The 23,408-nt window shown below is 46.6% G+C and overlaps 1 protein-coding gene across 1 annotated transcript in view; it reads left to right on the plus strand.

Moving 5' to 3' along the window:
• Positions 1 to 23,408, plus strand: part of LOC140403820 (myocardin-related transcription factor A-like) — a 271,655-nt gene that overhangs the window by 193,075 nt on the left and 55,172 nt on the right. Inside the window, 4 exon segments of the mRNA XM_072491982.1 lie at positions 16,172 to 16,227; positions 16,800 to 16,875; positions 19,210 to 19,371; positions 21,355 to 21,527. Of these exon segments, the coding sequence (XP_072348083.1) occupies positions 16,172 to 16,227; positions 16,800 to 16,875; positions 19,210 to 19,371; positions 21,355 to 21,527 (467 nt within the window).

Raw genomic sequence — 23,408 nt, forward strand, 5'->3', positions numbered from 1 at the left:
GGCTGCAACCCACTTCCATTATGCCATTTTTAAGTATACTCTCAATCTCTCTGTTAACCTGTGCCAATTTTAAAGGGTTATGTCTATATGGATGTTGTTTGATTGGAACAGCATTTCCCACATCTACATCATGTATAGCCATTTTAATACTTCCCAATTTATCTCTACAAACTTGCCCATGTGATATCAATAACTCTTTCAGGTCAGTTCGTTTTTCCTCTGGAAGGTAACTTAACAATTCATCCCAATTTTTAAGAACATCCTCATTTTCCAATTTAATGTGAGGTATGTCAAATTCACAGTCATCTGGATTTGGTTCATCACTTTGAGTTAGAATCATTAAAACCTCCTTTTTCTCTCCTTCCCTTTCAAAGTACCTTTTAAGCATATTCACATGACACACTCAGTGAGTCTTCCTTCTATCTGGTGTTTTTACCACATAATTCACCTCATTTAATTTCCTTTCAATCTGATACGGTCCACAAAACCTAGCTTTTAAAGGCTCACCTACCACTGGTAGCAACACTAAAACTTTATCCCCACTGGCAAAACTACGAACTTTGGATTTCTTGTCCGCTATCCATTTCATCACATTTTGTGCAACTTTCAAATGTTGTCTAGCCAATTCACCTGCGCTATTTAATCGTTCCCTAAAATTTGACACGTAATCCAACAGTGTAATTTCCGATTTCTCACCCACCAATTTTTCCTTAATCAATTTAAGTGGTCCTCTTACCTCATGACCAAAAATTAGTTCAAAAGGACTAAATTTGGTAGACTCATTAGGTGCATCCCTAATTGCAAACAATACGAATGGAATTCCTTTATCCCAATCCTCTGGATAATCTTGACAATACTCAACATTGTCTTTAATGTCTGATGCCACCTTTCTAACGCTCCCTGCGATTCTGTATGGTACGCAGTTGATTTAAATTGTTTTATTCCTAAGCTATCCATAACTTCTTTGAATAACTTTGAAGTAAACTTTGTTCCTTGATCCGATTGAATTTCTGTGGGTAGTCCATATCTAGTAAAGAATTTAAGTAACTCCTCCACAATCCTTTTAGCTGTAATATTACGTATTGGAATGGCCTCTGGAAACCTAGTAGACACATCCATTATAGTCAAAAGATATTGATTCCCACTTTTTGTTTTAGGAAGCGGTCCTACACAATCGATTAGGACCATTGTAAAAGGTTCCTCAAATGCTGGAATGGGTATTAAGGGCGCTGGTTTTATCACTGCTTGAGGTTTCCCTATCACTTGACATGTGTGACATGATTGACAAAATGTAACTACATCTTTATGTAGTCCAGGCCAATAAAAATGTTTCTGGATTTTAGCTTGAGTATTCCTTATTCCCAAATGACCTCCCATTGGTACCTCATGTGCAACTCGCAACACCTCCTTTCTATACCCTACCGGCAATACTACTTGATGAACTTCTGCCCGCTTTTCAACCGCCTGCATTTGTACAGGTCTCCATTTTCTCATCAAGACATCATTTTTACGGTAATAACACTCTGGTGTACTCTCAGATTCCTCTTCCGTATATGCTTTCTGATATATCCGTTTTATTTCTACATCTTTCTGTTGTAATTCCGCCAATTTTCCTGGACTAAAAATATCCGCCTCATCCGCCACCTGTTCTTGTTCTTTTTCCACCATCTGATCAAAAATTGTTTCTGATAATTGTACTTCAACTTCATCTTCACTCTTTGATTTCTCCTTTTGTCTTAACCTGTGACTTTGCAACTTTGTTACTACACAATCCGGAAAAATCCCAGGATATTCGTCCTTCAACACTTCAGTTGACTGATTTTCCAATGGCTTATCAACCACAGTAGGCATCACTCCCACCTGCGATCCAGCTATATCATTACCCAAGATCAACTGTATTCCTGGACAAGATAGTTTATCTATTACTCCTACTACCACTTCACCACTGTTCACTGGACTTTCCAACCTTACCTTATATAATGGAACGCTACTCCTCCCACCCCGAATTCCACATATCACCACCTTTTCTGGCAACATTCTTCCCAAACCACATAATTCCTCATCTCTTACCATTAAAGATTGATTCGCCCTTGTATCTCCTAAAATTGTGACTTCTTTACCTGCTCCTCCTGATACACATGAGTAAACTTTACCCACACAAGTAAATTCTTTAAAGACATCTGGCACCTTCTTAACAATTACTTCTTGAACAGGCTGTACAATCGTTTGCACCTCCCTCGCTTCCCTTGGGCTTTCCTTTACCACTCTAACAAACCCCACTGTCTTATCCTGTTTTACCACATCAGCCTTCCCAGTGCTTTTCTTCAACACCAACACTGTGACTTTACATGGCCTAGTTTATTACGGTGAAAACATCTAAAACTTTTCATTTCTTTTCCACCCTCCTGGATTTCTTTTTTAATCTGAGGTACACTCTCTTTATTATCTCCCATCAGATCACCTTTACCTTTACCACTTGAGTATTTCTCATGTCCCCAGTTTCTATCCCTCACCGGCTGAAACTGATGTCGGAAACCAATCTTTGATTTATGAACTAATTCATAATCATCTGCCATTTCCACTGCTAATCTCGCAGTTTAACCCTCTGTTCTTCCACATGAGTTCTCACTACATCAGGAATTGAATTTTTAAACTCCTCCAAAAGTACAATTTCTCTGAGAGCTTCATACGTTTGGTCTATTTTCCACCTATCAAAATTACTCTGTTTGAGCCTTTCAAAAAAAACCCATGTATGTTTGACCAAATTCTTTCCTTAAATTTCTAAACCTTTGTCTGTAAGCTTCAGGCACTAGCTCATATGCACTTGAGATGGATTTCTTTACCTCCTCATACGTTCCAGATACCTCCTCCGGTAGTGATGCAAACACTTCATTAGCTCAACCTACCAGTTTTGTTTGAATCAGCAACACCCACATGTCCTGTGGCCATTTCATTTGTTAAGCTACCTTCTCAAATGAAATGAAAAAGGCTTCCACTTCCTTCTCGTCAAACCTTGGCAATGCTTGGTCATATTGAAATAGTTTCCCACCAAGCCTTCGACTATGACGCTCTTCCTCACTATCCTTACCACTATCATCCAACTGTACGTTTCCCTTTACGTCAGCCAATTTTAACTGATTGTCATGTTTCATGGCCATTTTCTGAAGTTCAAACTCCCTCTCTTTATCTTTTTCCCTGATCTGTATCTCCCTTTCTTTTTCTTTTTGTTCTGCTAGGGCTATTCTTTCTTTTCTCCTTTCTTCTCTCTCCTTTTCTTTTTCCTCGCTCTTTCTCTTTCTTTTCTCTCTCTCTCTCTCTCTCTCTCTCTCTCTTTCTCTTTCTTTTTCCTCTCTCTCACTCTCGTATTCATGCCGCTTTAATTCTTTCTCATGTTCCATTTGTTTAATTTGAAACTGAATTTTTGCCATTTCCAATGAGTCAAACTCTATCTCAGGCAACTTTAAATGCTTAACCACCGCTATAATTACCTCATCTTTTCACATTTTGTCAGGTAATGTTAACTGCAATGTTCTTGCCAAATCTAACTGTCTGCTTTTCGTTTCTGTCCGTAAAGTACTACGTGTGACATTCTCCACCTCCAAAAACTTCTGAGCCTCGGAAAGAGCCATTGTTCACAACACTCTCCCCACTTTAAACTAAAATACCACACCGGAAAAGCAACAATCCTTCACTGTCTTTAAGTTCACAAAAGCCAATGCAAAAGATAGACTTTTATCCCGGACGAGCCCCCAATTGTTATGGGCGAGGCGTTTTCAGAACCCCAAAATGTATCATGGAGTTCAACCAACCTCTCCCTTTAATGGATTTGTTGCTTTTCCTAGCACACGGCTTTTTCCCTACGTGTGATATTACAATTATGGACACTGTTTAGTCCATGAACTCAACTTAACATCCTAAATAAACATTGGATCTCTTAACACCCCGTACTTCAAAGATAACTCAGAAAATATTGCAACAGTAAATAATTCCTTAAAAAGTTCCTTCAAACTGCCAAGAGACTTAACACCTTTAAACAAAATCACATCAGGTTAAAGGCTTTACTTTAAATCACCCAAATGATCCAGAGATGGTCTTTCATGGCAGACATCACAGCTCACTGCAAACACAGACACACACAAGCTGTTTTTAAAACTGCAAAACAAAACTGCAACCTCAAAATGGCTGACCTGAGCTCAGCCCCACCCACTCTCTAACATCACTGTTTTCTTAAAGGTACATTGCTTAAACATCCATGTCTTAAAGGTACTCTCACATGAACCTATCCTATCCCAGGAACCCCCACTTAACCTTTTTTTTTGGACAATAAGGGCAATTTAGCATGACCTAACCTGCACATCTTTGGACTGTGGGAGGAACCCGGAGCACCCGGAGGAAACCCACGCAGACATGGGAGAAAGTGCAGTCTCCGCACAGGTAGTGACCCAGCCGGAACCCTGGAGCTGTGAAGCAACTGTGCTAACCACTATGCTACCGTGCTACCCTCGGGTGCCGAGATGTTAGATTTTGTAGCAGATCATAAAATATGAAACCGAGGGCCAAATTCACCAATTAAACCTTTCCTTTCACCAGTCTTCTTGGTCATTTTGTTTGTGTGATGTGTGTGTCGTTGGCAAGGCCAGCATGCATTGCCTGTCTCCTCCCCGGAGAAGGTGCTGGTGAGCGGTCTTGTTTTGAACTGCTGCAGTCCACGTGTACCCACGGTGCTGTGAGGTAGGGGTGCCCCTGGATTTGGACCCAGCGTTAATGAAGGAATGTTGCGATATTCCCAAGTCAGAATGGTGTTTGGCTTGCAGGTGGTGCGGTTCCCATCTGCTTGGTGTCCGTGTTCTTAGTGTGAGGATTTGGGGATGTTTTGGTGCGTTTCCACTACATCTTGAGGATGGTGCACTTTGTTTGACGGCACTCGCCACGGAGGGAGTAAATGCTGATGATCTTTTTGTCCCTCCGTACTTGCCAGAATCTGTCAACCTGTCGATTTTGAGTTTTCAGTCTCCCAAATTATCCTTTTTCATTGGTTGCTTTAACCTTTTGGAATTGATTACAGAATGGAGAGTCCATCTTCCTGAGATAATGGCTGTTCATCATAGAATCCTACAGTGCAGAAGGAGGCCATTCAGCCCATTGAGTCTGCACCTACCCTCTGAAAAAACACGCTACCTAGGCCCACTCCCCTATCTCCGTAACCCCACCTAACCTGCACGTCTTTGGACTGTGGGTGGAAACCGGAGCACCAGGAGGAAACCCACGGAAACACGAGGCGAACGTGCAAATTCCACACAGTCACTGATGTGTTGGGTACTCTGCTACACAGACGAACCAACACGGTTGCGAATGGTACAACTCAGTTTTATTGCTAACATTTATTTACAGTGGTAAACTGGTTACTGAGGTTCGATCATAACCCTAGAATCTGTGGACCTATTCCTAATACTATCTTGTAGTGGCACTCAGCACATGGTGGATGTCTGAGTGGCTTGCTATGAGCTCTGTACCCTGAGCTGTCTCCTGCTGGAATGCTCAGGAAGTGTCGTGTTCCCTGTTTTGTACTGTGTGTGCTCTTGCCTGTGATTGGCTGTGGCGTGTGTGTGTTGATTGGTCCGTTGATCTGTCCATCAGTATGTATGTACTATGATGTTTACCTAAATATCCTGACAGTCACCACAGGCCGGAACAGAACCCGGGTCCCTGGCGCTGTAAGGCAGCAGTGCTAACCACTGTGACGAATGTGATATAAAATAGTTACTTTAGAGATATTAGTTAATGTAATGTAGCAATAAGCCACTTTGATTCTGGCAAGTAGAGACAAAGGATTTTAGACCGCATGGAAAAAAGCAGGAAGAGGTGTGTCTATGAGAGTGATACTGAATTGATAGGGGCCGGAGAAAGGGATTGGAAGTGAGCCAATCAGAATAGATCAAACCGGTCAGGAGGGACATAGGATGACCTATGGGTGTCGAGTATGTGAAACTTGATGCCATTTGAGTGTATCAGTACTGATCTCTTTGTCTGGGACATTCACTTAGTCCCGGAGCTGCAGAGAGCAACATGTTATCTGTATCACTGTGGACTAAGTTTAGCTTGCAAGCTGAATAAAATAACTAACGTTATACTTGCAAATCCATCTCGACTTTTATTGAGGCCAGACTGACGGATAAAGAAATTTGGGATTCAACAACTGTGCCCCCTTCGTGCCACCCTTGTTCATAATGCCAAATATTTGGAAGAACGCAAGATTTCTCTCGCATACAGGTTCTTTGCTGAAAAAACAGTCGATCAGCTTGCAGTGCGTTCCCAAGAATGTTTGGGTTCCAGAGAGCAGGTGTTATTTTGCCTGGATGTATTTGAGAGTAAAACTCTTTGGGGGAGGGTTTGGTGGGGGGAGGAGGGGCGCGTGGATTCAGCTATTTTCCATGAGTGAACACCACACTGGGAAAAGAGTAGGACCTTCTGAACAGAGTGCAAATTTCTGTTTCGGTTCAGTGGTAGGTAGGGATGGATGTGAACGAGAATCTGTAGCTGTTGTAACAACATCCTTTTCATGAGGAGCTCATCGCATTTGGCACTGTTAGTCCAGCCTTAAAAACAATGCTATGGAGATTGTCTTATTGGCTGTGAAGGGGTAGCTGATTTTCAGGGAGGTCGCTGTGCACATTGAGTGCAAGTTCGACAAACCCAGAGAACTGCCTCAAATGCGAGTGCAGTTTATGTCCAAACTGTTTGCTGATGGTTTTTTAAAGATATGTTTAGCTTGTCTGTAGTGTTAACTTCTGGCAATGATGTACAAGGCATTATGTTGATGTAGACATTTTAATTAAATCTGGGGAGGAACTCCTGAGGAATGAATCATTTTTACGTAAAACACCCCTGCAGGGTTGCCTGGAAACCAGGACTCGCATTGATAGTTGGCACTAGTGCTGATGCCAGCTGGCAGAACCAAGATGGGGGCTCAAACCTGAATAAAACTACTTGTACAAAATTAAAGAGGCCATGCTCAAACCGCAGAAAAGTTCCAAGATTGTAGTCCGAACCCCATTGCAGTCTTTCTGATGGTGGTTTGATTTCAGCCTTTGTGAGCACTCCATTATTCCCCATATTTCTAGTGTTAAAAAGGGAGTCTTTCACGGGAAGCGGGCGTCGCTGGGCTGGGCCAGCATTTGTTGCCCATCCCTTATTGCCCCTTGAGCTGAGTGGTTTGCTTGGCCGTTTCAGAGGGCTAGTTCAGAGTCAACCACATTGCATTCGCCTGGAGGCCAGACCAGGTGGGTTTTTATGATGATCAATGGTCGGTTCATGGCGGCCATCACTGTGACTAGCTGCCATGATAAGATTCGTACCTGTGACCTCCGGAGCATTAGCCCGGGCCTCTGCATTACTAGGCCAGTGTCTTTTCTCTCTCTCTCTGTCTTTCTCTCTCTCTCTGTCTCTCTCCCTCTCTGTCTCTGTGTCTCTCTCTCTGTCTCCGTCTCCCTCTCTGCCTCTCTCTCTGGCTTCGTCTCCCTCTCGCCTCTCTGTCTCCCTCTCTGTCTCCCTCTCTGTCTCTCTCTCCCTCTCCTTCTCTGCCCTCCCTCTCCCTCTCTGCCTCTCTCTCTGGCTTCGTCTCCCTCTTGCCTCTCTGTCTCCCTCTCTCCCTCTCTCTCCCTCTCTGTCTCCCTCTCTCCCTCTCTCTCCCTCTCTGTCTCTCTCTCTCTGTCTCCCTCTCTGTCTCTCTGCCTCTCTCTCCCTCTCTGTCTCTCTCTCTCTTTCTCCCTCTCTCTTGTCTCTGTCTCCCTCTCTGTCTCCCTCTCTATCTCTCTCCCTCTGTGTCTCTGTCTCCCTCTGCCTCTCTCTCTTTGTCTCTGTCTCCCTCTGCCTCTCTCTCTGTCTCTTTCTCCCTCTTTCTCTTTCTCTCTGTCTCTCTCTTGTCTCTGTCTCCCTCTCTGTCTCCCTCTCTGTCTCCCTCTCTGTCTCCCTCTCTGTCTCCCTCTCTGACTCTCCCTCTCTGTCTCTCCCTCTCTGCCTCTCCCTCTCTGTCTCTCCCTCTCTGTCTCCCTCTCTGTCTCTCTCTCTGTCTCTGTCTCCCTCTCTGTCTCCCTCTCTGTCTCCCTCTCTGTCTCCCTCTCTGTCTCCCTCTCTGTCTCCCTCTCTGCCTCCCTCTCTGCCTCCCTCTCTGCCTCCCTCTCTGTCTCTTCCTCTCTCTCTGTCTCTTCCTCTCTCTCTGTCTCTTCCTCTCTCTCTCTGTCTCTTCCTCTCTCTCTCTGTCTCTTCCTCTCTCTCTGTCTCTTCATCTCTCTCTGTCTCTTCCTCTCTCTCTGTCTCTCCGTCTCTCTCTCTCTCTCTCTCTCCCTCTCTGTCTCACCCCCCCCCTCCCCCACCCCCCAACACATTCTGAGTGAAGATGCTCGTGGACTGTTTTAACTTGGCTGAGTTCTTGTTGTGAGTGGAAATATCTTGTCAAGCCCAATTGCAACCATAAACACTTCTGATCCGCAGCAGAGATCAGATTGGATGTGTTTATGTGATCAGAGGTCCCAAAGAAAATGTCGACATGCCTTGTCCTGCCGCGCAGACCGCTTGTTTGGGCACACTTCCTTTGAAGATTCTGAAGGTGTAGCTCACCTGTTCACACTGTGCCAGACCCACCTCCTTGGCCCTCTCTCCACAACAGCTCCCCACACGCACGTGCGCAAACTTCCACCGAGAATATTGTCACTCCTACTCTGCCAATCTAAACCGAACCCTCCTGCTGTGAATTGGAGAAGAACAAAGAAGAAGAACAAAGAAAAATTACAGCACAGGAACAGGCCCTTCGGCCCTCCCAGCCTGCACCGATCCAGATCCTCTATCTAAAACTGTCGCCTATTTTCTAAGGATCTGTATCCCTCTGTTCCCTGCCCATTCATGCATCTGTCTAAATACATCTTAAATGACGCTATCGTGCCCGCCTCTACCACCTCCGCTGGCAATCCGTACCACCCTCTGTGTAAAGAACTTTCCACGCATATCTCCCTTAAACTTTTCACCTCTCACCTTGAACTCGTGACCCCTAGTGATTGAGTGCCCCACTCTGGGGGGAAAAGCTTTTTGCTATCCACCCTGTCTATACCTCTCATGATTTTGTAGACCTCAATGAGGTCCCCTTCAACCTCTGTCTTTCTAATGAAAATAATCCTAATCTACTCAACCTCTCTTCATCGCTAGCGGCTCCATACCAGGCAACATCCTGGTGAACCTCCTCTGCACCTTCTCCAAAGCATCCACATCCTTTTGGTAATGTGGCGACCAGAACTGTACGCAGTATTGGCCGAACCAAAGTCTTATACAACTGTAACTGACCTGCCAACTCTTGTACTCAATACCCCTTCCGATGAAGGAAAGCATGCCGTATGCCTTCTTGACCACTTTTATCGACCTGTGCAGCCACCTCCAGAGTACATTGAAATCGAGATGCGCAGAGGTCGAGATGCGCAGAGGTCGAGATGCGCAGAGGTCGAGATGCGCAGAGGTCGAGATGCGCATAATTCGAGTTGCGCGGGGGTCGGGCTGTGCGGGGGTCGGGCTGCGCGTGGGCCGGGATGCGCTATAACCTTCCCATCAAGCAAACAGGAACAGGAAGTCTGCCTCATTCATTTGATGAGATAACAGATTGGCCATCAATTATGAAGTGTTGCTTCATGAATATAATGCTGGCATTCTCAAACCTGGACTTGACTCACAGGAAACCAATCTGAATGTAAGGATGTGGTTTTTTTTTAAAAAAGCAAAACAGCTTTGAATAATTTTAATTTGTTGAAATTTGTAGAAACTAGGTTGCAGGCTTAATCTGTTTTCAGGGTGCCCTGGAAATCTGTCGGTTTTGGCGGGACCTGTTTTGCCCTGAGCGCTCATACTTATACCCATCGTGCGTTGAATTTTACTTTCTCTCTGACACCTCTGCGCGAACACAAACTCCGATTTGTCGATGGTAGTGTGATTTTCACTTTGCTCCCAGCAGCCCGCCTGCTGAATGTGTTGCCTCCGCATTCTGTGCAGTGTAGTGGCAGAGAGCAGGTGGGCGTAGCAGGTCAGTATTGCCTCACTCACTGACTTCCTGACTTGGAAGTGAAGATGCGCAGGAGGAACTTTGGCCCGTCTCCCATGTGAAACGTGAGAAAGCTGAAACGTAAGGTGATCCACATCAATAGATTTAAGGGGGACTCACTACAGGAGGGGGCTCATTTGGTTGATTGGGCCTCTGCGAAAAAAGCGTGTCAGTTCGTCCCACTGCCCTGTTCTTTCCACATAAACCCTGCGTATTTTTCTCCTACAAACATTTATCCAGTTTCTTTTCTGATGGTTGCTGTTGAAACTTTTTTAAAGTTCATTTTTATGGGCTGTGGGCATCGTTGGCTAGGCCGGCATTTATTGCCCATCCCTGCTTCCACATCCCTGTCAGCTGGTGCTTTCTAGATCACAGCTTGCCGGGCAGCACGGTGGCGCAGTGGTTAGCACTGCTGCCTCACGGCAAATAGATCCCAGGTTTGATCCCGGCCCCAGGTCACTGTCCGTGTGGAGTTTGCACATTCTCCCCATGCCTGCGTGGGTTTCACCCCCACAACACAAAGATGTGCATGGTGGCCACGCTAAATTTTGGTTACTCAAACTAACTAGCTGGGTGGTGGCTGCGGTGGGGGTCCTTGCTGACTGGAAGGAGATGGGGACCGTTGCCTGCCCCTGGATGTATGGTGGGGGGCATTTCCGTGGGAGTGAGGTTGCCTGACCTGGGTTTGGGGTGGGTGATGGGGAGGCTGCAGGTGGGCAGTGGGGACTTGTTGCCATGGCCCTTGGAAGGTTGAGAGCTGTGACTTCATCCTTGGGAAAATGGCAGGAAAAAAATCCAGATGCTGAAACTCTGAAAGAAAACCTGGAAATGTCCAGGAGCCTGTCTGCTCGTCTCAACAAAGCACCACAGCCAGCTTTTTGGGAATAAACTCTTCCTCGGGACTTGCTAGTTCCTGAAAGGTGGATTTGTCCCCAAAAAACACAAACTGACTTGTATCTATTCCAGAGATGCTGTGTGACCCGTTCACTTGTTGAAATGTTGACGTGTATGGGATGCAGATTGAGGATGTTTTGCCCGTTCAGCTCTTGGTACATGTCTCATGTTCAGCCTCCTGTTAACATTCTTGATTTGCACGTGTCTGCATGGGTTTCGCCCCCACAACCCAAAGATGTGCAGGGTAGGTGCATTGGCCGCGCTAAATTGCCCCTTAATTGAAAAAAATGAATTGGCCGCTCTAAATTGGAAAAAAATAAATTCCAGCTCTAACCGGCTTGTGGGATGTCGTATTGCCACAACGGAGTTGCAAGTCCGGCATAGATTCATTGAATTTACAGTGCACAAGGAAGCCATTCGGCCCATCGAGTCTGCACCGGCCCTTGGAAAGAGCACCCTACCTCCACCCTATCCCCGTAACCCAATAACCCCACTTAACCTTTTTGGACACTCGGGGCAATTTAGCATGGCCAATCCACCTAACCTGCACATCTTTGGACTGTGGGAGGAAACCGGAGCACCCGGAGGAAACCCACGCAGACACGGGGAGGACGTGCAGACTCCGCACAGACAGTGACCCAAGCCTGGAATCGAACCTGGGACCTGGAGCTGTGAAGCAACTGTGCTAACCACTGTGCTCCCATGCTGAGACCTGTCGTTAGGGCAACGCAGAGGGAGCTTTAATCTGCATTGTGTGTCTCGGAGCACTCACTGCATTGCTGAAGCAGAACATGTTCTACGTCTCGTTGCTGCTGTGGGTCCACCACATTAATAAGTATAAACCTGACCAGGAGAGCTAGAACTGCAGCACGCGAGACAGTCGGGGAATAAGGTGATTTGAAGGGAAAGAAAGACTTGCATTTATATAGCACCAGTCATAATCAGCAGACATCTTCAAGCACCTGAAAGCCAGTGAAGTGCAGTCACGGTCATAATGTACGAATCTGAGCAGATAATTTGTGCACAGCAAGCTCCCACGAACTTCAAGTGACAATTGTTCTGAAGGTTGTTTGGTGTCTCACAGAGAGGTCTTGGAGGCTTGTACGGTTGAACATTGTGTTTCTTAACAACTTGGGGGCCGGGTTTAACTCAGTTGGCTGGACAGCTGGTTCGTGATGCAGAGCGAGGCCCAGCCGCGCAGGTTCAATTCCCGTACCGGCCCATCGAGTCTGCACCGGCTCTTGGAAAGAGCACCCTACTTAAGGTCACGCCTCCACCCTATCTCCGTAACCCAGTAACCCCACCTAACCTTTTTGGACACCAAGGGCAATTCAGCATGGCCAATCCACCTAACCTGATCCAAGGCGGGCATCGAACCTGGGACCCTGCAACTGTGAAGCAACTGTGCTACCATGCTGCCCCATAACTCCTGATCCTTTTATTAATCAAGGACCTATCTATCTCTGTCTTAGGCCTCCACATCCTTTTACTTCATAACAATTCTATACTATTTACATCTTCAAGATACAGTCCTGTGTGGGTGTTGTCTCCATGCTGGCTTCTTCCAGATTCTTCTGCACACAACTTACTATCCTCCTGTTTTACTGAAGGAATGAAGATCTATGAAGATTAGGACACAGCTGTCCATCAATCCAGGGCTCCCCTGAGAATTAGCTGAAGCTTTTTAGTAGATGAGAGAAGGAAAACTGTGATCCAAAAATGCTTTCTGCTGCTCTCCAGCGCCCAAGATCAAACATGGCAATGATGTTAGTGATGCAGGAATAAAATGGGAATCAAAGTCATTCAGTTGGTGTTTGAAAGGGAGGCATGTTTTGATTATAAACTCATTCGAACAATGCCGAATGTGTATGTGCACTTGTCGATACCAGTCCACATGCTGCATAGACATTTGCTGATTGTAATCCATTGTTAACATCACACGAACCATGCTGCCAAAGTTCTCCCGCCTGCCTCAGAGTATGTCATTTAGAACAAAAGAACAGTACAGCATAGGGACAGACCCTTCGGCCCTCCAAGCCTGCGCTGACCATGCTGCCTGTCTAACCTGAAACCTGCCACACTTCCGGGGTCCGTATCCCTCTATTCCCATCCTATTCATGTATTTGTCAAAACACCCCTTAAACGTCACTATCGTACCTGCTTCCACCACCTCCTCCGGCAGCGAGTTCCAGGCACCCACTACCCTCTGTGTAAAAAAAACTTCCCTCGCACATCTCCTCTAAACCTTGCCCCTCGTACCTGAGACCCATGTCCCCTAATAATTGACTCATTCACCCTGGGAAAAAGCCTCTGACTATCCACTCTGTCCATGCCCCTCGTAATTTTGTAGACCTCTATCAGGTCGCTCCTCAACCTCGGTTGTTCCAGTGAGAACAAACCGAGTTTATCCAACCTCTCAGTTTAAACAGTGCAATTTAATGGAGGTGAATTTTTCACCATTTGCTTCCATCTCCATAATGCCTCAGTTCCCCTGCTGCTGGTAGCCTGGCGATGTTTCCCCTGCTGCTGGAAGCCTGGCGATGTTTAATCTCCAGACTGGATTAATCCAGCGCTTTGGGGCTGGTCTCACCATTGTCATCCTCTGTATTGCCCGCCATTGCCACCTACCCTCATACACATCACTTTTGCCCTCTGAAGTAAATGTTAACTCTGTTTCTCTCTCCACAGACGTTGCCAGACCTGCTGTGTTTTTCCAGAATTGTCTATTTTTCTTTCAGATTTTTAGCATCTGCAGTGTTTTGCTTTTATTCCATGACCTCTTGTGCACACTGACCTGAATTCTAAATTGGTTCTCGCTCGAGCACGGTAGCACAGTGGTTACTTCACAGTAACCTGTTGCTTCACAGCGCCAGAGACCCAGGTTTGATTCCCCGCTGGGTGACTGTCTGTGCGGAGTCTGCACGTTCTCCCCGTGTCTGCGTGGGTTTCCTCCCACAAGTCCCGAAAGACGTGCTGTTAGGTGAATTGGACATTCTGAATTCTCCCTCAGTGTACCCGAACAGGTGCCGGAATGTAGCAACTAGGGGCTTTTTACACTAACTTCATTGCAGTGTTAATGTAAGCCTACTTGTGACAATAATAAAGATTATTATTATTATTTGCAATACCTCAATTTTCAAAATTCTCATTGCCATGTTTGAATCCTCCTTACGGCCTTGCGGCCACCAATTTTCTTCCACCCCTCCCCCTCTTCCATTCTGTGTAATCTCCTCCAGCGCCAACCCTCTGAGATTTCTGTGTCCGTCCAATTCTTGGGATCAGTGCCGGGACCATTGCTGTTTGTAGTATATCTGAATGATTTGGAGGACAATGTAACTGGTCTAATTAGTAAGTTTGCGGACGACAAAAAGGTTGCTGGAAATGCGGATAGAGATGTGGATTTTCAGAGGCTACAGCAGGATTTAGATTGTTTGGAGACTTGGGCGGAGAGATGGCAGATGGAGTTTAATCCGGGCAAATGTGAGGTAATGCATTTTGGAAGGTCTAATACAGGTGGGAAATATACAGTAAATGGCAGGACCCTTAAGGATATTAATAGGCAGAGAGATCTAGGTGTACAGGTCCACAGGTCACTGAAAGGGGCAACGCAGGTGGAGAAGGTAGTCAAGAAGGCATACGGCATGCTTGCCTTCATCAGCCAGGGCATTGAGTATAAGAATTAGCAAGTCATGTTGCAGCTGTATAGAACCTTAGTTAGGCCACACTTGGAGTATAGTGTTCAATTCTGGTCGCCACACTACCAGGAGGATGTGGAGGCTTTAGAGAGGGTGCAGAAGAGATTTACTAGGATGTTGCCTGATCTGGAGGGCATTAGCTATGAGGAGAGGTTGAATAAACTCGGTTTGTTCTCACTGGAACGACAGAGGTTGAGGGGCAACCTGATTGAGGTCTAGAGAATTATGAGGGGCATGAACAGCGGGAATAGTCAGAAGCTGCTGGAGGAGGTGGTGGAAGCAGGGACGATAGTGACGTTTAAGGGGGGTCTTGACAAATACATGAATAGGATGGGAATAGAGGGGTACGGACCCAGGAAGTGTAGAATGTTTTAGTTTGGACGGCAACATGGTTGGCGCAAATTTGGAGGGCCGAAGGGCCTGTTCCTGTACTGTACTTTTCTTTGTTCTTTGTTTAAATGATCATTCATCAGAGGAAGAGATTATGATCCTGCAACTGGATGTAAAGCTTGTGAGGTTTAGAATTATTGAAACACAGGTGAGGCTTCAGTCTTCCATTTCTTAGTGAAAAAGCATGGAAGCTCGCTGTTGGAGGATAGATGATCGGAAAGCTAGTCTCCATGACATGGGGGCATGTAACATTCGCACAGAACCCCCCTCTGCCCATCTTCTGCCCCAAGGTAGGTTTCTGTCCTCTGGGTTCGCCTCCGGACACCTACATCAGTGAGGGGGGTGTATCACCCAAGTCCGAGAGGTTGGTCATGAGACACATCAACGGGGCGGCATGGTGGCGCAGTGGTTAGCACTGCTGCCTACGGCGCTGAGGACCCGGGGTCGAATCCGGGCCCCAGGTCACTGTTGCACATTGTCCCCGTGTCTGCGTGGGTCTCACCCCCACAAACCAAAGATGTGCAGGTGAGGGTGGATTGGCCGCGTTAAATTGGTCCTTAATTGTAAAAAAGATAATTGGGTACTCTAAATTTTTTTTTTTTTAAATGAGACACATCAACTCCATACTCCCAGAATGCTTTGATCCACTGCAATTCGCAAACTGCCACAGCCAGTCCACACATACGTGAATAGGATGGGAATAGAGGAATACAGAGCCCGGAAGTGTGGAAGGTTTTAGGTTAGACGGGCAACATGGTCGGTGCAGGATTGGAGGGCCGAAGGGCCTGTTCCTGTGCTGTACCTTTCTTTGTTCCACCTTCGCTGATTCCCTCCTTTCTTTAGCCCTCCACTGGCATCTACGCCTGAGCTGCCTCAGCCCTAAAACTACGGGACCCCCTCCCCCAACCGCTCTGCCTTTCCCTCGCCTCCTCCTGGATGTCGCTGTCGCTTAAAACCTTCCTCTTTTTGACTAAGTTTCTGGTCACCTTGCATGGTGTCGGGTAAAATTTGACACAACACTGCTGCCGTTCAGTGACGTTTGATGTTTTTCTGTATTAACTGCTCGATTTAAATGTGCCTTGTTGCTGCAATTAAACTTTTCTCACTGTTCCAGCTCTGAAGAGTCCTGCTGCATTCCATGAACAGAGGAGAAGCTTAGAGAGGGCAAGGGTAAGCAACTTCAACACAGGGTTTTAAATCCACCTCTTGCCGCTGTGGGTGGGTGTTTTATTATTTTGCCTCCGCACAAGCTGCAGAAACAGTTAACAGGGAGGAAAATGTATGTTGGCGAATAAACCACCTCCTCTTTGGAAAGTACCACAAGGCCTGAGCAGAAAGTCCAATGGGATTTGTTGTGTAAATTGCTGTATCAAACTGTGCCGTGAATGTCCGTCTCCAACCCAAAGATGTGCAGGTTATCGTAGAATCATAGACTCCCTACAATGCAGAAGGAGGCCATTCGGCCCATCCTCTGAAAGAGCACTCTACCGAGGCCCACTCCTCCACTCTATCCACATAACCCCACCTAGGGACAATTTAGCATATACAATCAACCTAACCGGCACATCTTTGGACTGTGGAAGGAAACTGGAGCACCCGGAGGAAACCCACGCACACACGGGGAGGATGTGCAAAGAGTTCTCAATGTTGCCCCACTTTCACCAAAGTGAGCACCGTGTGCGGACATTCTAAACCCCCTGGATTCCCAACGTAACCCTGTTTTATTATTTTCAAAAATACAGACCGAGGACTATTTAAAGAGAAAGATCCGATCCCGTCCGGAGAGAGCAGAGCTGGTCAGGATGCACATACTTGAAGGTAAGGTTTAGCAGAGAACGAGATGGGTACTGCAGTGATATTGCAACGTTCCCAAAAAGGTGCCAAGGCTGTGGGTCCATTGGAAAAACTAAGACTGGGACATTTTAGTTGGAGTATTAATGAATACGGAACCAAGGAGGTAGGTGGAATAGAATAGAATCTCTATGGTGCATCCCTCCCCTCTCCAATGGCTTTGATGAGTCTCCATCCTTAACCTTTGTGGACTTTCTACCCACGCCCAATGGCTCGCCTCATTTAATAACACCTAACCCCTTGGTATCAGAGCTCTTCCAGCTCCTTGTGTGAAGGAAGCCAGGGCTCCCAAGCTCTTCTTGTCCCTCAGGGGGGTCTTTTACCTGCTCCTGGGGAGATCCCCTCTCTCCGACTCCAGCACTGACATTGGCACCACACTCTGCACCTGTGCATGCACATCAGCAAGTGGTGCAAGGTGCAACATTGGTGTATAATCACTCCAGACTCGGCTAAAGCAGCAGCTTTGGCAGTCCCACTTCCAGCTACATCGCCAGTCCAGTCTTCAGCGTCCAGACTGCATGTGCGAGTGTGATCAACCATGTGCATGCACGAAGGATTATTCTCCTCCTCTCCACCCCCCACCCACACACCGTCTTCAACAGAGATCTGCCCTCTATCCCTGGTTTTGATTTCCCCCACTGCAATCTCGAGAGCACTGCTCTAAGCTCAGCCGAAATGAATTGGAAGAGATTTTAGACACACAAGTTGCACAATCGGCTTTGTCCAGTGGGATGAACAGCAACGGGAAGGGAGCTAACTGCTTTCATCACCAAGGCCCGGACCTTGGCAAACAGCGGTCGATGTGCTCTTCTGCATTGCTGATGAGTTGTGTGCTGGCAAATAGCGAAGGGAATCTAACCCAGCTGGTCCGCACTGACATGGAAGGCTGACAGTGCATTGTGAAGTTCTATTTAACATTTCCAGCAGCACTGGAAACTCTGCAAGCCCCTGTTTCAGGCTGCCAGCCCCCGGCCAAGCTGGTGAGAGAGTCTGCCAGACGTGTGTGGTTTGGAATGTAAAAGTAAGATTAAAAAGGGAGAAGTACTCCGTCCTGAATAATCACGTGATGCTACTGTGTTCCCCAGTTATAAAACTCTGCAGGAAGCAGCCTGTGCAGAATAAGATTTTTAGAAAAACACCATTTGAATCAGCAAAGTTCAGTGGATTTTGTCTGTAATATCCGTGACCCTGTTGAGTGAACTTCACTCTCCTTAATCCTAAATTTCTCCCTGTTATTTAAACTCTAGACAACAGATTTTGTAATCTTCATGTACATGGGATTAAGTTGCAATTTGATGAAACCCACCTCCATTTTAAAGAAAAACTGAAATATAATTAGCCCCGTGGAAGCTCGTGCGTGAGCAGGTTAGGCTTGGTGTCGAGACAGCTAAGTGTGTATGAGCATAAAACCCCTCTTTTTAACGAAAATACAATTAGAAATGCCAAGTGGGATCGCAAGTTGATGCTTAAGAACTGAGACCATGAGATCCCCCTCATTCTTCTGAACTTCAGCGAGAACAATCCCAACCGAGTCAATCTCTCCTCATCTGACAGTCCCGCCATCCCTGGAATCAGCCTGGTAAACTTTTGCTGCATTCCCACGAGAGCAAGAACATCCTTCCTCAGAGAAGGAGACCAAAACTGCACACAATACTCCAGGTGTGGCCTCACCAAGGCCCTGTACAATTGCAGCAACACATCCCTGCTTCTATACTCAAAACCTCTTGCAATGAAGGCCAACATACCATTAGCCTTGTTTACCGCCTGCAGCAGCTGCATGCTTATCTTCAGCGACTGGTGCACAAGGACACCCAGGTCCCGCTGCACACTCCCCGCTCCCAATTTACAAACATTCAGGTAGTAATCTGCCTTCCTGGTTTTGCTTCCAAAATGAATAACCTCACACTTATCCAAATTATACTGCATCTGCCATTGGTTTGCCCACTTGCCCAACCTGCCCAGATCTTGCTGGAGGATCCCTGCATCCTCGTCACAATTCACCCTCCCACCTAATTTGGTATCATCTGCAAACTTTGAGATGTTACATTTAGTTCCCTCATCCAAATCATTAATATATATTGTGAATAGCTGGGGTCCCAGCACCGATCCCTGTGGCACCCCACTGGGGGTCGGGGGGTGACAATGAGGAGGGGATGATAATTTTGCAATCCTCAAAGGGTTAAAAGTGCAGTGTGTTCCCAAGCAGTCACCAAGAGCTGTTTATCGAGTCAGTCCGATCTCATCTTTGTTGAAATATTGAGTGTGAGCTGAATTGAATGGATATGTCCTGGTGTTGCACAGAGACTTCAGCAGAGCCCTCCTTGCAAGCCACACAGATGAAGCTGAAGCGGGCACGGTTAGCTGACGATCTGAACGAGAAGATTGCACAGCGCCCCGGTCCCATGGAGTTGGTGGAGAAGAACATCCTCCCCGTGGACTCCAGTGTCAAAGAGGCCATCATAGGTAAATGTGGACTGTTAAAGGTTTGAGTGAATGTTCCATATCTGTCAGCTGCTCTACAAACCTCCCTCCCCCCTTCGCTCTATTTTCCTCCCATGGGACCACACAAGGGTTTATCTGCCCAAAGCTGTCTGACCTTCGACATATACCCTCGGCACCTCTAGGTTTTGGAATCAACCCAGGTTTTTCGCCCTATTGACTTAGTCAGGCTGGAATGATGGTTCCAAGCTCAAGATGGCTGACATTTGCTATCACGTCTGATGTACTACTCTCACGTCCACCTAGTCTAGTCTCCTCTGTCTAGTCCGGTCTACTGAAGTCAGTTGGTGTTAAGAACTAAAATCTGCTCATCCGATGTAAATCAGATATCAAATCGTATGTTGAATATCGACACACGGGCATCGATGAGCTGCGATGTAGGATTATTTATGTATTAAATTTTTCCAATTACGTTTTAGCGTGGCCAATCCACCTACCCTGCATGTCTTTGGGTTGTGGGGGTGAGACCCACGCAGACACAGGGAAAATGTGCGAACTCCACACGGACAGTGACCCAGAGCCGGGATCGAACCCGGGTCCTTGCCGCCATGTGGCAGCAGTGCTAACCACTGGGTCATCGTGCCACCCATGGTGTAGGGCTATTATTAAGTCTGAAAACCGTGTCATAGAATCCTAACAGTGCAGAAGGAGGCCATTCAGCCCATCGGTCCTGCACAGACCCTCCGAAAGAGCAACCTACTTATGTCCACTCCCCGCCCTATACCTGCAACCCCGTAACCCCACCCAACTGTTGGACACTAAGGGGCAATTCATCATGGCCAATCCACCTAACCTGTACATCCTTAGACACTAAGGGGCAATTCATCATGGCCAATCCACCTAACCTGCACATCCTGAGACACTAAGGGGCAATATATCATAGCCATTCCGCCTAACCTGTACATCCTTAGACACTAAGGGGCAATTCATCATGGCCAATCCACCTAACCTGCACATCCTTAGACACTAAGGGGCAAAATATCATTGCCAATCCACCTAACCTGTACATCCTTAGACACAAAGGCACAATTCATCATGGCCAATCCACCTAACCTGTACATCCTTAGACACTAAGGGGCAATTCATCATGGCCAATCCACCTAACCTGCACATCCTTAGACACTAAGGGGCAAAATATCATTGCCAATCCACCTAACCTGTACATCCTTAGACACAAAGGCACAATTCATCATGGCCAATCCACCTAACCTGTACATCCTTAGACACTAAGGGGCAATTCATCATGGCCATTCCACCTAACCTGCACATCCTTAGACACTAAGGGGCAATATATTATTGCCAATCCACCTAACCTGTATATCCTTAGACACTAAGGGGCAATATATCATGGCCAATCCATCTAACCTGTACAGCCTTGGACACTAAGGTGCAATTTATCATGGCCAATCCATCTAACCTGTACATCTTTGGACTGTGGGAGGAAACCGGAGCACCCGGAGGAAACCCACGCAGACACGGGGAGAATGTGCAGACTCCACACAGACAGTCACCCAATGGCGGAATCGAACCCAGGTCCCTGGAGCTGTGAGGCAGCAGTGCTAACCACTGTGCCACCTTGCTTCAATCTTTCTGCTTGCTCCAGGAGTTTCACTGGACAGACCCTGAGGCACATTTCTTACACCAGGGTGATTCAAGCAGGCTAATGGGGAAAAGAAATGTAAAAGCTTTGCTGCTTTGTAATTCCTGAACATTAGCTAATGTTGGAATTGTTGGGTTATACTTTGACCAGACTGATTGAATCAGAAGGATCTTATTGCATGACCATGTACTCTGTTTAGTAGTACGGGTTAGGATGAGTACAACCTTCAGTGGCTGTGGTGACAAGTTGGTGTTGATGGATGCGCTGTGTCTGGTCTTTAATGGATCCCGGAAAAAAGTTGTTTTGACTGTTTGCCAGGTTGTTAATGCATGTTGCTGCTCCCACAGATAATCATGTGCCGTACTCTGCATTGGCAGACAATTCCTCGTTCGATGAAGACAGCAGTGATGCCCTTTCTCCAGAGCAGCCAGGAAGCCACGAGTCGCTCGGGTCATCGCCATCCCCCACAGAAGCAAGATCTGCTGATCCTCACCATCCCTTCCTCACCTCTTCAACCCAGGTACCAGCTTTTCACTTACAGAGGGCCTCCAGAATTAGATTATCGTGTTGAAAACTAGCTGCTGTCCTTGACTTCAATCGGTGCATCTCTCCAGTCTCACGATAAATCTGCCATCTCCTCGTCCTCGTGTTTGTCAGCACGCTGTTGATTGGCAGTGCCAAATAACACACAAAACGATGCTGGATTTTAATTATTTGTTAAAATATTAAAATAAAATGATCTGCCTTTTCTGGTCAGAAGTTGTCAGCAGACAGAAGGGTTGTGCTGGAGAGACTCCAAAACAAACACCCCTCTTACTCCCTCATTAAGGTTCCATGGACAGGCAACTTGGCTCAAAACAGCATTCTCGTATATACCGTATATTAACCAGCTATTCAACGGTGGCCAGCATCGTCGCTTCTCGTTCTTTTTAAACCTGGTTGAGATGGTATTTTGTGTTGAAATGCTTCTTTGTTTGCAAATGGTTCTTTTTTGAGGGCACGTAACATCAAACGCTGCCTTATTCCCATCCCCCTCACTCTTCCACCATTCAACCATCCGATATCACAGAGGGGGCTCGGGGGAGCTGCACAAAGAGCCCCACTGCCAGGGCAAGGTCATTCGGGAGTTTCCTATCATGGAATATCTACCAATGGAGTGAGCCGCCTATTGACCCCTGCCGGTGCTGCAGGAATATAAAAATAACCTTGTGGAGATGTGGTACAGCCACAAGTGTGAGAGCCACTCTGCCCTCATGGTGATCGATAATTAATGGTTGGTTTCTGCTCCAACCGTACAAAATCAAAATAGTCTGGATGCTGAAAATCTGAAATAAAAAGGCAAAAAGTATGTTTATATGCTCTGGCCTGATGTCCGTTGAGTGAGAGGCAGAGTTAACATTTCAGCTTTGTGACCTTGAATGCGATCATTTTCTGTTTGAGTATAAAAATTAACAAGTTATGCTGCAGCTGTACAGAACCTTAGTTAGGCCTCATTTGGAATATACTGTACAATTCTGGTCGACCACACTACCAGGATGTGGAGGTTTTGGAGAGGGTACAGGAGGGGTTTACCAGGATGTTTCCTGGTATGGAGGGCATTAGCTATGAGGAGCGGTTGGATAAACTCGGTTTGTTCTCACTGGAACGAAGGAGGTTGAGGGGCGACCTGATCGAAGTCGACAAAATTATGAGGGGCATGGACAGAGTGGATAGTCGGAAGCTTTTTCCTAGGGTGGAAGAGTCAATTACTAGGGGGCATAGGTTTAAGGTGCGAGGGGCAAGGTTGAACAAAGAAAATTACAGCACAGGAACAGGCCCTTCGGCTCTCCCAGCCTGCGCCGATCCAGATCCTTTATCTAAACCTGTCTTCTATTTTTCAAGGATCTACTTTCCTCTGTTCCCCGCCTGTTCATATATCTGTCTAGATGCATCTTAAATGATGCTATCATGCCCACCTCTACCACCTCCGCTGGCAAAGCGTTCCAGGCACCCACCACCCTCTGCGTAAAAAAACTTTCCACGCATATCTCCCTTAACTTTCCCCCTCTCACCTTGAAATTGTGACCCCTCATAATTGACACCCCCACTCTTGGAAAAAGCTTGTTGCTTTCCACCCGGTCCATACCTGTCATAATTTTGTAGACCTCAATCATGTACCCCCTCAACCTCCGTCTTTCCAATGAAAACAATCCTAATCTACTCAACCTTTCTTCATAGCTAGCACCCTCCATACCAGGCAACATCCTGGTGAACCTCCTCTGCACCCTCTCTAAAGCATCCACATCCTTCTGGTAATGTGGCGACCAGAACTGCGCGCAGTATTCCAAATGTGGCCTAACCAAAGTCCTATACAACCGTAACATGACCTGCTGACTCTTGTACTCAATACCCCGTCTGATGA

This window comes from Scyliorhinus torazame, chromosome 29 (genome assembly GCF_047496885.1).
Source record: "Scyliorhinus torazame isolate Kashiwa2021f chromosome 29, sScyTor2.1, whole genome shotgun sequence".
NCBI lineage: Eukaryota > Metazoa > Chordata > Chondrichthyes > Carcharhiniformes > Scyliorhinidae > Scyliorhinus > Scyliorhinus torazame.